This window comes from Myotis daubentonii, chromosome 2 (genome assembly GCF_963259705.1).
Source record: "Myotis daubentonii chromosome 2, mMyoDau2.1, whole genome shotgun sequence".
In the NCBI taxonomy this organism is placed as follows: domain Eukaryota; kingdom Metazoa; phylum Chordata; class Mammalia; order Chiroptera; family Vespertilionidae; genus Myotis; species Myotis daubentonii.
Genome location: NC_081841.1, coordinates 193,102,366 through 193,117,713, shown reverse-complemented (window position 1 = coordinate 193,117,713; position 15,348 = coordinate 193,102,366). Strand labels below are relative to the sequence as shown.

The following is a 15,348-nucleotide window of genomic DNA, read 5'->3' as shown; positions in this document are numbered from 1 at the left end:
CTATTAACACTATGACCACCAGGGGTGGGAGGGACTTACTTTTCACTCTACCCTTTGTATTGACTGCATTTAAAAATAATGTACACACACTGCCAAGATCAGCTTTATTTTGATAACGACACACTGTGCTGAATCTAACTTCCTATTTTGTCCTTATCTTATGGACACTCAGGAATGGTGGTCATATCACTGATTTTTTACTACCCAAACTAAAAATTGCAAAGATTTCCTGTTCCTTGAGGACTACATGTTGGCAAAATCCTAAATCTATATTAATTAGCCTTTCCTTAACATAAAGTTTCATTGCCAATCCAGCTTAAGTCAGTCATGAGTTTTAGCTCAATATCGTTGTATAGAATCTTGAGGTGGTGGTGCGCATGTGTGTACAAGCTTTCAACATGTAAAATAGTAATTAACTCCAGGACTGATATTCCAAAAAGCAGTATGAAAGCTTTATCTTTTTATCTCATTGAAATATTCCTTGTGATAGAGATTCTCACGCAGTAGAAATACGACATTGTCTATTTTCCTCTGATGATAACATCTGGCAAAACAATGGGGCAGCATCACTACCAGGATGTTAGTATTGATACAATCTATCCATCTTATCCAGATTGTCCCAGTTTTAACTGAAACTAACTTTTGTATGGATTTAGTTTTTATCACCTGTGCAGATCTGTGTAACCTTCACCAGTCAAGATACCACAAGGAATCCTTCTGTTGCCTTTTTTATAACCATACATGTACATAACGCATGCTACAGAAACATGAAAGTAATGTTTAAATAATAAATCCTAGATTGCTAGGAAATAAAGTAGCACACACATCAACCTACCAAAATGTGCACTAGTTCTCACTGTGCAAAGAAAGGTATGTTTAAAAAGCAGATTCACAAAAATGACTACTGTAGAATGAAACGTATGTACTTATGCTGATGACAAATAGTCAAACAGCCTTTCAAGTCATGTTTATACCAGGATGCTGTTTATCACTGTTTGTGTTATCTTAAGTTTGCACTGCCCCAGCCAGAGTGGCTCAGTGGTTGAGTATCAACCCATGAACCACGAGGTCACTGGCTGATTCTCGGTCAGGGCACATGTCCAGGTTGCAGGCTAGATCCCTGGTGGAGGGCATATAGGAGGCAGCCAATCGATGATGTTTCTCTCTCCCTTCCTCTCTCTCTAAAAACCAATAAAAAGATACTTTTTAAAAAGTTTGCACAAGTGATCTGGAAAGAAATGGAAGACTACTATTTACCTGATCACCTGCTATGAAAAAACAAAGGTACCTCCAAACAGTCCAGTTCACTTTGCCCAGGGTATTGCAGTATCCTGAAGATGAGCCACTCACCCCTTGTACAAAGCACAGTTGGTATTACTATCAAGACAAAACCCACACACCTTGATGTACTCGCTCCAGTGCTGAAGCAGGATCTGCTGCCCACCCTTCACTCGGCTAAACAGCTGGTACATCTGAGTGAGGTCAGGCACTCGGTTCTCATCAAGTAAGTGATCAAGTCCTGAGATCACACAGTAAATGTTAGCATATCACATCAGTAAGTCAATGCAAATAATACTTAAATTAGAAAATAGTATGCACCACCAAAAAAGTTAACATGTAATATAAAAAATTAGGGAATATTGCTTATTTCTACACAGGCAAGTTGTTCTGGTGCAATAACTGATAAATCCTACTAAGTGAATCTCATTTTTCTAACCATGCTGGGAGATGTATTCTTTATTTCTTCATGTCACTAAGCAGGGGTGGGAAACTTTTTTTCTGTCAAGGGCCATTTGGGTATTTATAACATCATTTGCAGCCCATATAAATTTATCAACTTAAAAATTAGCTTGCTATATTTGGTCAAACATTTAATGAACTCACCCATAATGCCTAGGGAGGGCTAGATCAAAGGATTTCTTGGACCTTACAGGACTTGTGAGCCAGACGTTCCCCACTCTTGCACTAAAGCCTTCTTAATTCACTAAAGTAGCAATAATCTGAGAAATGCTCACACCAACTATTTGACCTGGGAGGTTCGTGATTCCAAGTTCCTTCTGATCTAATCCACCAGTCCAAAAGTATATTGTCAAAGAATATGCTATAAATGTAATCTTTTAGATGATTAATTTTATCCACAGATATAATACACTGTGAGAGAAAACCATTTATTATTGATTAAACACAGCATTTTAAAAGTTCTTCTTTCCTGTTTTAGGTATTTAGATTTTATAAAACCACACCACCATCGGGACTTTCACAGATTTCCTAAATATCAGCTTTATGATAACAATGGAGAGGCAGCTAAGTTAGAAAAGCAGTGAGCTAGTCATGTTACTTCACAAAGTCTCAGATTCTTCTATAAATGGGCACAATGTCCACCCACTGAGGTGGTTTACAGATGCACACAATGCACTGTGGGTTAAAAGTACAGATCCTCACTAAGGGCTCCAATGTTTATTTCTCTAAATTATATTTCAATCTACTAATGCAATAACTTTATAACTGTACTGAAACACTAATGTCTTCAAGAATTCAAAAATAACAGCTATTTTTTCAATGCCTCTAATTAAATTTAGATTAAGCTCCTATATATAAAATTCATAATTTTCTTGAAACAATGTATGCAAATTTCTACTATTTACTTGAATCCCCTTTTCTCTTATAAAATGACTCATTAAAAAACACACACCTAGTATGAATTCTGAATGCATTTGTATTAGGTAGACCAGTAAATTGAGGCCTCATTCATGAGCAAGTATACCAGCTTTATAGTTTTCAGTGAGGTATACATAGAAAGACATCCAGACTTACACCCTGCCTCTCAATTTAGGAGCTGTGACTTGAGGCACCATGTTCACGCTGTTTTTAGCCTCAGTTTTCTTACTTGTAAAATGGGGGTAATGATTTCACTGGGTTGTTCAAAGACCAGAAGATATTTATATGAAGTACAATGGATGCTCAACAATGCAATTCTTTCTTCTTCTGGCATTATATTGTGGTTTCACTTGGAAGTCCCACTTTGACTATCTAGCAAAGTAGAATCCAAACCAGAATATATTTGGGTGCTATTTAGGGCCTCCCCAAAGTTAAACTTTAAGGTTTTCAATACCTTGAAACATTCTGTAGTTCCAAAATGACTTTCAAATGGTAACATTAAATACTTAAGAGTTATAAGAAGTAACAATAAGTACTAGAGTATTATAAATAGTCTCACTGTTGCTGCAAAGCATCAACATTTGAATTACTCCTTAACAAAGCTTTAGGATCACAAGGGGCATGTAAAATTAGCAATATAATATGTTCTATTTTCTGTTTGCTTATTTTTCCAGGATAATCAGGGTAGAAAAGTGTACTCTGGCTTCTGCTGACCACACATCTGGCAGTTTATCGGACACTCAGCTGCTTGAAGGGCATGGGAAGAAGTCCATGAAAATCTAACAGCCTGTCCAGTGATGTACATCTGCACCTGCAGCAGCATTCCGAGCATCACCTGTATGTCAGGTACAATACAGAGGCACATGGACCATGAGCACTGCACAAGTACCCAGCTGCAAACTACCTGTTGTCTAGAGGAATCTCTAGGAAGCTTTCAGCCTAGACAGTATTTGATTTGACTTCAGCATAAGCTGTAGTTCTACCACATGCCTTTCAATATTTTCCTTAACTAATTTTCTCAAGGGCTACTATGTTCATTATTTTTAATGATTTTTAGAGATTGTCTTATAACAAATGTCCTTACATTGCTACTTATAATGTTTCACTTACTTTCTTAATGCATTAAGGACTATCATTCAATTTAATTGGTACAAGAGGTAGGAAAATTTACCTTTCTGCAGAATTGCTGTTAAATGTTCTCCTAATAGCTGTTTCTCCACACAAGCAATCAGTGGTTTTCTATAACAGGCAAAAAGAGAATGTTTCAAAAATAAGGTTAAAGGAGAGACTTTGGTTAACTGTAAGACTGGGAGTTTACAGCTTACACAGATACTCTATGGAGCCAATCAGAAACCAAAGGGTCACAGAACAAGCACTCTGCTCACACGTGGACAGTCACCACTGCTGTTAATACAGAGTCTGAAGTATTTCTGAAAACAATTTACTTAAGAACATTAATAGACCAATAGATGCTGGGAGAAAGGGACACCAGCAGTAGGCAAGTGTGCCGTGCCTTACAATAAAAGTGGCCCCACACTTGGCTGGCAATCGGTACTCATGCTGTAGTCATTTTTTGAATTTAAGTTTTGCCTTCCATTATGCACATTACTTCTTGGATTGCTGCTGTGATTCTGCCCTCTTCTTCCACCCCAATTACTTCTCCAGGTTGCACAAAACCCTGTCTTTTACTGTTACAGCTATGTCTCTCTGTCCCCACGCTGTCTGCTTTCTTCCATAACCATTTATCAAAATCCAACTTAAGGAAGAGCTTTCATGAAGTCCAAGTTGCGTGTCACACAGACCAGAATATTTGAAAATCTGGAAATTCAGCAGGTGTGACTGCCATAATTATAGGGACACAATCATTCTTTCTGGGTTCGTTATCCACAGTTCATTAAAAAAAAATAAATCAGAGTATCTGTTTTATTCTGAGCTTATTAATTATGGCCATCTTTTCAAACCTTAATTTTATAAAGACCTTTTCAATGTATCATCTTAATTAAACCTCACAGAACCCTAGAAAAAGGCACAGCAGACATTCTGGCTTCCATCCCACAGATGAGAAGACAAGAGTTCAGAGATGGTGTGACCTGCCTAGGGGGTGGTGAAGCTGAGAGTTGAGTTCAGCGAGTCGTCAGCGCCTTTTCCAGTCTGCCTCCAGGAAAAGGAACAGTGACCCACGTGAGGAGAGGTGGAGGGCAGAGAGTAAATATGCCATAAAATCCATCCATTTAAAGTGTACAGTTAAACAGTTGCTAATATATTTACAGAATCATATAACTGTCACTATGATCTAATTTTAGAACATTATCATCATCCTAAAAGAAACTTCATACCCATCAGCACTTCCATTCTCTCCACCCCCCCTCCCTGTCTCCTAATTAGAGGCAGACAGTAATTTCTAGATTATCCTATCCTGAACCTTTCCTATAAATGAGATCGCACAACATAACTTGTCTGGCTCTTTCACTTAGCAAAGTATTTTTATGGTTCATCCATGTTGTAGCATGTGTCAGTACTCCATTCTTTTTTTAATGCTGACTAATATTCCATTATATGTTTACCGATTCATCAGTTAATGTGTTGTTTCCACTTTTTTACTATTATGAATAAAATAATAGTAAAAGACTATTATTTTATAATACTGGCTCAGTGGTTGAACCAGGAGGTCACAGTTCAATTCCTGGTCAGGACAAATGCCTGAGTTGCGGGCTCGATCCCCTGTAGGGGGTGTGCAGGAGGCAGCTTATCAGTGATTCTCATCATTGATGTTTCTATCTCTCTCTCCCTCCCTCTCTGAAATCAATAAAAATATATTAAAAACAAACAAAAAAATAATGCTGCATGGACATTTGTGTACAAGTTTTGTATGGATGCGTTTTCATTTCTCTATATATTTAGGAGAACTGGTGTATTGGAGAAACATATGGTAACTGTTTAACATTTTGAGGAAATAGCAAATTGTTTTCCACAGTGGTTGCCCCATTTTACATTCCTACCAATTATGAATGAGGGTTCTAATTTCTCCACACCCTCACCAATGCTTTTGACTGCTTGCCTTTTTGTATTACAGACATCCTGGTGGGTACTAAGTGGTACTGCATTGTGATACACAGATATAAATAGTATCTTTGTAGACTTATGCAGTACTATCTGGGAGTATTTTTGCTCTTAGCACATTTTATATTATTTGTGATTACTCAGTACTTGTAAGATAAATTAAGTGCTTTGTTTATGTAGTGTCAGATCTTGCCAGTGGTCAAGTCAAGGAAGGATAAAAGTCTTTGTTGAATATCTTGCTACAAACCTTAATAATAAGCAGGTTAATTATTACAAAACCAGCCAGGAAAAGGTTTCACCTATGATCGAATTGCAAAAACTAAATAAATGAATAGTACTTACTGTGTACTGTGGTCTAAATACGTGATTACTCGGTCTCCTTCTTCCTCTAAACGTTTACTTACATGGTTAAGATATTCTGGAACCTTCCAAACAAAATATTTAAACACATCAGTAACAAAAAGATTCTTGATTTTACTGAAGAAACTGGAATATTGTTTTCTTTACAAATTTTTATTTAAAAGCAGAATATTTCAAGCCAAATATTAATACAGATTAATGGGGGTGGGGTGGTAAAGTGGGAAGTGTATGCAGGGCAGGTGGGATACACAGAAGTTTCCTTAAACTCAATTGTGGAGATGAAACTTAACCTCTAGAAGCAGGGCTAAGGCAGGACTGCATTGTTGTGTGCTGTTCACAGTGCAGTCCTGTGGTTGATGCCATAGGGCCCTCCATGCCTGGGCCCCACAGACAGGTGAGCAGCAGCACCTGGGGGCTGATGTCATATGTACCCTCCCCCATCACTGAGGCCCCATAAACAGGTAAGCAGAAGCACCTGGGTCAGAGGTTATAGAACCTAATGACACCCCCTGGCCCACATACAAAGAGTGTCAGCAAAAACTATTCAACAAACTGGTTGTCATTTGTGGACACTAAACAGCATGGTTGCAGAAGATCTCAAAATGCACACCATTTCCAGGGACACAGGGTCTCCCTGCTGTCGTATGACAGCACAAGAAAGGCCCACAACACAAGTCTGTGGGGTTCTGATCTAGTGGCAGCAGCCAGGTCTGGTATTTGACGCGAAACTCCCTCTTTAAAACTAGGACGAAGAAACCAATGGCCGGTTTCATCCTGCACAGTAACAAGTAACATTTAGGTGACGGTCCCCAGGGGCTTCCTCCAGGACTGTGCTGTAACACCTGCAAAACTGGCTGTCAAGTTTTTTTGGGTTCATATCACTATGTCTTTCATATGTTTTTTGGGGTAATTTTTTCACGTGTTAGATTTCATATTTAAGATTTACCTCTAGCTTCAACTTGAGTTCCTTTATATACTTCCTTCAGAAGCTATCTTACTGGCTTATTATTATTATTTGGAAGGAGGGCAAGAATGTTTCTACAGGAAATTAAATCCTTACTATAATAAGAATGAAGCTCATTACTGGGGATTTCAGCTAGATTATAGATTTCAAAAAATTTTCAATAAAATGTTTGCATGTGTAAAAAGACAAACATTTAGAAATTACACTTAGATGCACAACTATAAAAATGAAATAAGTAAATTCAGAAACATTTCATTGTCTCACCTCTCTTTCTTGCATTAACCTTTGGCCTTCTGCAGCATATAAACAATTAGTTTCTTCCAAAAATTTCAGTTCAAATGAATCTTTATATACCTAAGAAATGAGCAGAGTTATTGAACAATTACAGTAAACAAAACTACCTTTTGAAGTGTTGATGTACCCCAAATTTTGAGGGTGCAAGGCCACAGTGACCTGCACTAATTCCTTCACTGAAGCGTCTCAGGCGAGCTCAGCTGCCTCCTATGTAGCTGACCCCAGAGGCATAGCTGACTTCTGCTTAGCTGACCTTGGTCAGCTGATTCCTGGCTGGCTGACCTCTACTCAGCTGACGGGAGCAGCCTAGACCACTTTTACTGCTCTCCTCTGAGTGCCACCAGGCCCTTGTCCTTTATCTAGGCAGTATTGGGTCCATGCTGTAAGGGGTCTTTCCTACTCTGGCTCTTGGTGTGGTGTTAGCCCGAGTCATTCTCCTTCTAGTGGTTAAAAAAAAAAAGCCATATTTTCAATAAATACTTCTGTGATTTCATTTTTTGCACTTAAATCTTTGATATGTCCATTTATTTTGGTGTAAGTAGTTAGGCAGGGATCCAATTTTTTTCTTATACACTGCAAAGTTACTCGTAAATTTAGAACAATAAGATGTTTACCTGAAGATCAGAGAGCATACTCAGCAGACTTCGCAATAGGCTTCGGTCAACAGCTTCACCATTTCTTTCTTGTTCAATCAATAGCAGAATTCCATCAATAGTTTTACTCTGAACCATTTTATCACTAATAATATGGTTTCTAAATAGTTCTAATCCCATATCCCTGAACAAACAATAAAAAAGTAAACTATATTTTAGTTTCACTTTATAGAAATTTTACGTGAAGCTCTAGCTACATTATATCATCCAAAGTCTGTTCATTTGCTAATTCTCTAAATCCAAGTGTCAAGATTTTTTAATTTTCATTTTGGGCCAGTCTAACTGTGCCTTGTATTTCCTTCTTTATCAAGACTGTTATGTATTTCTGGAGGGGGTCAGGCAACTGTTACATGAGGAATGTTGAGGCATTACTAGGTCAGGTATGTCATTGAAAGTATCTTGCAAAAACCTGCTATCCTCAGCCCACAATTCACACCATTCTTCCTGGGCATGATCAGAGATGCTCAAGGCTTTAGGAACCTACCCTGCTCCACTGCCCTAATCAGCCCCTCCATGTCCTTTCCTTTTCCATCTCTGTTCCCTCTACAGAGCTATTCCTCTCTGACACTTCGTTCTCTCCTTTATGTGGCCCTTTCAATGGGAGAACTGACATTAAAATATGACTTTAAGAGTCCATCATACTTCTTCAGCTCACTGCCTGAGGAATTTAGGAGGAAATTTAGCTATCAGCTACTATCCACAAAAACCATGTGATAACAAAAGGACTCTAGGCTTTGCCAAAACACCTCCCCAAATCCCCTAGGTGCCAAATACAGATGAGGCCAAAGTTCAGATCCCTGAGCCCAGCCAGGTCTCCTGAATGGGCAGCTCAGGGGCAGTGGTGGTGGTGGGTAGTACTAACGGTGAGTAGTGGTGGTGGTGGTGGTGGTGACGGTGCTGAGTAGAGAGTAGTGAGCAGTGGTGGTGATGGTGTGGCAGCAGTGGTACTAATGGTGAGTGGTAATAGCAACAAGCACTACATATGCTGGTGGGCGTGCGTTCTAGGGAGCCCTGTCTGTGTTGGAGAACCTTCTCCTTCATTGTGTTCCATAATCACAATGGCCTTGTCCTGTTCCCTGGAGGAGCTGCAGATCAGTCTTCCATGAATTTCAAAGACAGAGCAGTAAAGCCCAGTGGGCAGCATGTGGGCTCAAGCCAGTCACATGGGCTTGAATCTGCCCTCCCCTCACCAACCCTCCCCCGATGCTTGCTGTGACTCTGAGGCAAGGAACTTAACCTCTCTGTGCCTGTCCTTCCTTAATACTAAATGGAGATCACGTGAATTGTTGTACATCTGAAATAATTCACATTGGGCCAGACAGGTACCCAGTGCATAGGAAGTTATCTGTCCACTAGAATCTTCTTCCTAAAATCTAAATCTCAGTTTAAGGCTTAGGAGCAGCCCACCAACATCTGCCAGGGTATCTCATCAGCTTCATCTCTCTGATTCTCACACGTTCTGGGCATGCTGCTGTCCTGTCATCAGAGTAGACTTCTTTTCTCTATTGCCTCTTTGGTTAGGTTAGCTACCTAATCACTCCTGCTCATTCTGCAGAGACTGGGCCCAGGCGTGCCACTTCCCTCTTGTCTTTCCCAGTGAGTCTCTCCCATACCTCACCATGATTCTTGTACTGTACTATCGTGCTCAGTTTTTCTGCCTGTTGCAGTGGACTGAGTGTGGTATGGTATACTTTATACTATAAGCAACGTTCATAGCCTATGTTATAAACTACATTTATAAATTAAGAATTCAGGCTAGGTAACCTGACAACCCAGGTACAGCAAGTTATTTGAACTCTGTGCTTCTGTTTCTCCACATATAACATGGAGACAATAAGAGTCATTCTTTATAGAGCTGTTCTAAGGATTAAGTGAATTAGTAGATGTTGAAGCACTTAGAACAGGGCTTTGTACAGAGTAGAAGCTATGCAATTTGCTGTTATCAGTTTTACCATCCTTATCATTTCTCTGAATAAAGGCTATCTTTTCTGTGCAGTGTCTGCCTTATTGCAGACATGCGTGGATATCTAGCATGAGAAATGTAGAAGTCAGAGGAACAAAGGGGGGAAGGAGGATTAAGGAAGGGGAGAGTTTCAATAGTGTCTAAAGCTATACAGATGTCAGGTTATCCTATATAATGAAAACCTAATATGCAAATTGACCTAATGGAGGAATGACTGGTCTCATGACTCGCACTGACCACCAGGGGGCAGATGCTCAATGCAGGAGCAGCCCCCTGGTGGTCAGTGCGCTCTCACAGGGGGAGCACCACTCAGCCAAAGCTGGGCTCATGGCTGGCAAGTGCAGCGGCAGTGGCGGCAGCCACTCCAGCCTTCGCTGTAGGCGGGCAGTAAGGAGCAAGGGGTCATGGACTGCTAGAGCCCAGGACTGTAAGAGGGATGTCCGACTGCTGGCTTAGGCCAGATTTACAGGAGGATAGAGCCTATGCTAGCAGGTGAACATCCCCTGAGGGGTCCCAGACTGCAAGAGGACACAGGCTGGGCTGAGGGGTCCATCCCCCACGCCCCTCCCCCAAGTGCATGAATCTCGTGCACCAGGCTTCTAGTATAAAAGAAAGAGGGGAAAAAAGTGACTATGGGATCTGGTAACCAAGAGATCACTGACGTCTAAGGCAAGAGCAGTTTCCATGTGGTGAAAGGAGAAACCACATTGTTTAGGGTTAGGGTGAAAAGATGGTGAGAAGTTGGAAAAGAAAGCAATTTTTTTTAAAAGAACTCAGGTTTAAAGGCAATGAGAAAGTACATCAATTCTCAATGGGAGAAGGACTCCTGCATCAACAAAGGAAGAACCCAAGGATGGGATTAAGGGCAGGCTTTTGTTAATGTCAGTTAGGGCTTCTTGGAGGCAACTCTGGGGAGACTTAGGGCAGGTGGGCAGAGAGGTGAAACACATTAGCAAAGGCTGTGGAAGTCAGTGACTAGAGACAATATTTATACCATCTTTCATCTTTGAAAGATGATGTATGATGAACAGACTGAAATGACAGACCTCAATATCCTGAATAAAACTAGGCCCCAGTGCCCTTGGATAGTCGGTAAGATGGAGGTTTTGGGGTGTGTGTGTGTGTGTGTGGCGGGGGGGGGGGGGGGGGGGGGCAGGCTCAGGGGCTCAGGGCTCATAACTTCGCCTGCAGTTGTAGTCTTTCTCACAGTTTCACCAGACCACTGGAGAGAGCCATGCCAAGTCAAACACCAGCCATCAGAGAGAGTATAACTGAGTTCTTCTCCCTCATAGCAGAGGTGAGATGTGTGTGATCACTGGCTCCAGAGATCCTGAAGTCCACAGCTGTTACAGAAACGTGGCTTCATACAGTACTTCCATGCTTGCCTGATGCCTCTGCTGGGACATTCAGTGCAAGCTGGGGGACATGCTAGAATTTGCTCCCCTAACTCGGCCTGCCCCATCTTCATCCTGTCACCTTCACTGGTGATGGAGATGCTCTAGGCCAGTGGTTGGTAAACTCATTAGTCAACAGAGCCAAATATCAACAGTACGATTAAAATTTCTTTTGAGAGCCAAATTTTTTAAACTTAAACTATATAGGTAGGTACATTGTTATTAACTTAATTAGGGTACTCCTAAGGCTTAGGAAGAGCCACACTCAAGGGGCCAAAGAGCCGCATGTGGCTCGCGAGCCGCAGTTTGCCGACCACGATTCTAGGCCTAGATGTGTGCACTAGTGATTTAGGCTGACATAAAGGATCACAGACAGATGACTACATATGCCATCAAATTAACCAGCACAAAACAAGTCAAACGTGTGGTTTCAGGCACAGCAGCAGATACAGCTATACTGACTAGAACACTCACCAGATGGAAGGAAGCATGGAATTCTGAAGTACGTAAGTGCGATCCAAAAACAGGAAAATACTTCTGATCATGATCTGGAAATTAGAAAAGAACTTACTTTATTTATGTATCTTACTAACAAAATGTTCAAGATTAGGCCATTTGTACTATCATTATGCTAGGTACCTCAAATCTAATAACTGTTTCTTGATGAAAGATGTTTTCCACCAAGACCCTTATGATTTATTGTCCCCCCCATGTTTGTTTTTCATCGCCTTTATCCAGAAAATCTGATTGCAGGGATTTAAAGCATTTAGCCTAAAGGATACCATTGAAATTTGGTTATTTCCTAACATGTGATAAATCTCATTAGACTGGGGAGATGCTCTAAGCTTTCTAAACAATTAGTTCTTGTTACATTAGAATGAGGCTCTTGGCCAATGTATGTATTGGACTGTACTCTGCAAGCACAGCGAGGAGGATGCAGCCGCTCCCTTTGCCGTGCTAGCATGCATGCTGTAACCCTGTAATTCTCCCATCACGGAACTTACCAGACTATTGTAGAGGTTCACTTACACACGTAAGCAAAACCTTTCCAACAGACTTTTATCAATTTCTACCATCTACCAGGTGCCTGGCCCAGAACAGACACACATTCATTAAGCCCTACTTACTTCATTTAGGAAACAAAAGAATTCAACCTACTTAGGAAAGCCATTGATACTATCTTTTCTCTCACTTACATAATAAACAGCCTGGTCACACTAAAAACTCATATACATAAAATCAAAACATCTATAAAGTCTAAGATTTTGGATGTTTAGTTATAGTAAAGTTCTGGAATTCAGACTTATCGGTCATAAGCTGGGATTAAGGAAAAACTTATCGACCCATTCAGAAATTATGAGTACTGTGAGCTATCACCTGTCAGGTTGGGCTGAAGGCCAACTTAGCAGCTAGCTCTGTTCTGGAAGAGCAGAGTTCACCTTCTCCGATTTTCTCTCCTCTGTTGTCCAACTACGTTGGAGTTGGAGAGAAGCATTTGACCCCAAAGAGAATCTTGAACAGAAGTTCCCTATTTAAGCTCACATTCTGGCCCTTCTACCTTAGTTAGGTGAGGGAAGATGGATGAGACTGGTGCTTTGATGAAAAAAAAGGAAAAAGAAAAAAAGAAACAACAACAAAAGATAGCTGGATTAAAAGAGGACACATACTCCCAGCTACTAAAGTGTCTAACTAAACCAGAGGCAGACAAAGACCAAAGGGGAAACGACATCTGACATAAAAAGCAGTACTGATGAAGAGTCAGGGAAAGTGCACCATATATAAAACTAGCATTAATAGAAAAGTCAATATGCTTACCATTTGTCTGCAGTGATCTTGCCAGCATGTGTTAATCTTCTTTAAAAACAAAACACTATCTAGTGAGTCTGTGGAGACCTGCTAAGGAACACTTTAGAAATCTTGGGCAATTTATTGCAATTTTAACTTCAGCTCTCTTCACCACAGAATACTACATACATATCAGTTAATAATTAGAATACTACCAGAGCAAAAGTTCAAAAACCATAAACGCAGTTTTTCTAATTTCCACATCTCATAACTTAGCTGTCATTATCCCTGACTGCACTCCCCCGTTTTTCATTTTTCACCTCCCCTCCTTTCCGGTTTCCCTTCCTGCTGGCAGCACTTTACTGCCTTATTACTTTCAGAGCCCTGCCAGCTGAAGCGAACCACCAGGTCAGAGGCTTCCTGGGCCTGGGGGACGGAACCAAAGGCCCTACCCCACAAAGGGCAGAACATGACCTAATCTGTACCTGAGCTCCTGGAGACCCTGTCCCAGTGGGGAGGAAGCAGGTCTATTATTAATAGCACTGAGGGATTGGCAGCTGCAGGGAAATTGCTGAGGTTTAACTTTAACCTCTAGTCTCAATGAAAACTGACAAGTCACATTCGCACACCAAAGTAGGAACACTCTCAGCTTGACTCCTGGAGTATGTTTTTCAAGAGACACTCAAAATGCTGTTCAAAGAGAGGGGGAACCTGAATGCTGGTCCCTAGAGCAAACCATGGATAAGTGCCTTGAGCACGGCCTTCACAGGTTTTTGCAAAGGCCAAGAGTTATAAATGTCTGCATACTGCTTGATAGTTTACAAAGCACTTTTCATACTTGTGCTCATTTAATATTCTAACAGATGAACAAAAACAGCTTGTTGAAGTGGAAGGACAAAGGTTTCCTGGGCATCAGTCCAGCCTACACTTCTCAGCTCTATGACACTGGACAAATGATGAACTTCCCTAGGCCTTAGTGCCTCCATGTGGAGAACACACTCCTGAGAGCTATTGTGAGGTTACACATAAAATTCTTAGCATATAGTGAGGAGAAAAAACATACCAGCTAGAGTGTGACATGTAAAATTAGATAGTCGTTGGAAGTCTTCAGCGGGTGAAGGTCTGACAGCGGGAGGGGTAGCCAGCAGAGGATAGGACACCAGCCAGGACTTTAGGAAGGGGACAGGTGATCTGGAGAGCAGTGGATGGACTGACGGGCATATCTGAATCCTTGTCACACCCGTAAGGGTAGCTGACCACAACCACAGTGGTCCTGGCCAAATCTTAATTTCTTTTGAGGCTTTGCCAATACATTACAAATAGTCAGTCATAGCAAAGACCTAATATGTCAATGGTTAACAAGTCATCCTGGAAGAACTCTGTTTTCAGACTGTCTGAAAACACACACACACACACACACACACACACACACACACACAGAATCAGTCACAAGCACATTAAGACAGGTGCCACCATGGAGACCCAGCAGCTCTGGCACCCAGTGCTGGACAGGAGGCACTTGCCCTGTGGTCGACACCCTGGCAGGTTTCCACAGGCTGCCAGTCAGACAGTCTGCAAGGCTGCACAGGGATAAACCCACACCAGCCAACCTGACACCACTGGTTGGCTCAGGTGCTGCAACTAAGCAAGGCACAACTCTATCTGGTGCAGGGTTTCCTTAAGATAGGAAAGTCCAATGTGAGGGGTTCCTTAAACAAAAGATACTTTTCTTTAAAGAGCTGTGTAAAATCAATATACATCTTTAATAACTTTTTGCCATTTCCTGTGGAAAAAGTATGAAATGTCGGCTAATACCACACAATGAGGCATCTATTGAGCTCCACTCTTCTAAATATCCAAACCAACTCCAGACCTGAAGCTATAACAGTAGCCACAAAGCTGTACATGATTACTCTCAGGATTTAAGACATACAGGCATGCTGAGGTTTGTCAACAGTTTATTCTTCAGAGAGGTTCTCCAACAGCCATCCTTTTTATCTTTTCAGAGAAGAGCCAGTCCTAGTTGAAGAATCAATATGGTCTACTATGGGTGAGTTAGGCAAGTCTTCAAATAACAATAAAAAAATCCAGTGGCAAAATGCTCATAATATACCAAGGAAAAAACTATGTATCTGTGATTACAGTGATCTAAAACAACAAAGATAGTAGTTACACTGGAGAAGAGAAGTGGCAGGCCCTATTTTTGCCCCCATTTTC

General features: G+C 41.0%; 1 protein-coding gene across 3 annotated transcripts in view; it reads right to left on the bottom strand.

Moving 5' to 3' along the window:
* CUL4A (cullin 4A) overlaps nt 1-15,348 on the bottom strand; it is a 63,118-nt gene that overhangs the window by 28,400 nt on the left and 19,370 nt on the right. For all 3 annotated transcript variants that reach the window (XR_009451372.1, XM_059685166.1, XM_059685164.1), the window contains exons 4-10: nt 13,162-13,231; nt 11,821-11,894; nt 7,951-8,113; nt 7,307-7,396; nt 6,061-6,143; nt 3,830-3,897; nt 1,401-1,519 (exon numbers count right to left, since the gene is read on the bottom strand). Coding sequence is in view for 2 of the 3 variants with exons in the window: in XM_059685166.1 (XP_059541149.1) it covers nt 1,401-1,519; nt 3,830-3,897; nt 6,061-6,143; nt 7,307-7,396; nt 7,951-8,113; nt 11,821-11,894; nt 13,162-13,231 (667 nt within the window). In the remaining variant the exon portion in view is untranslated. The remainder of the gene's footprint in view (nt 1-1,400; nt 1,520-3,829; nt 3,898-6,060; nt 6,144-7,306; nt 7,397-7,950; nt 8,114-11,820; nt 11,895-13,161; nt 13,232-15,348) is intronic.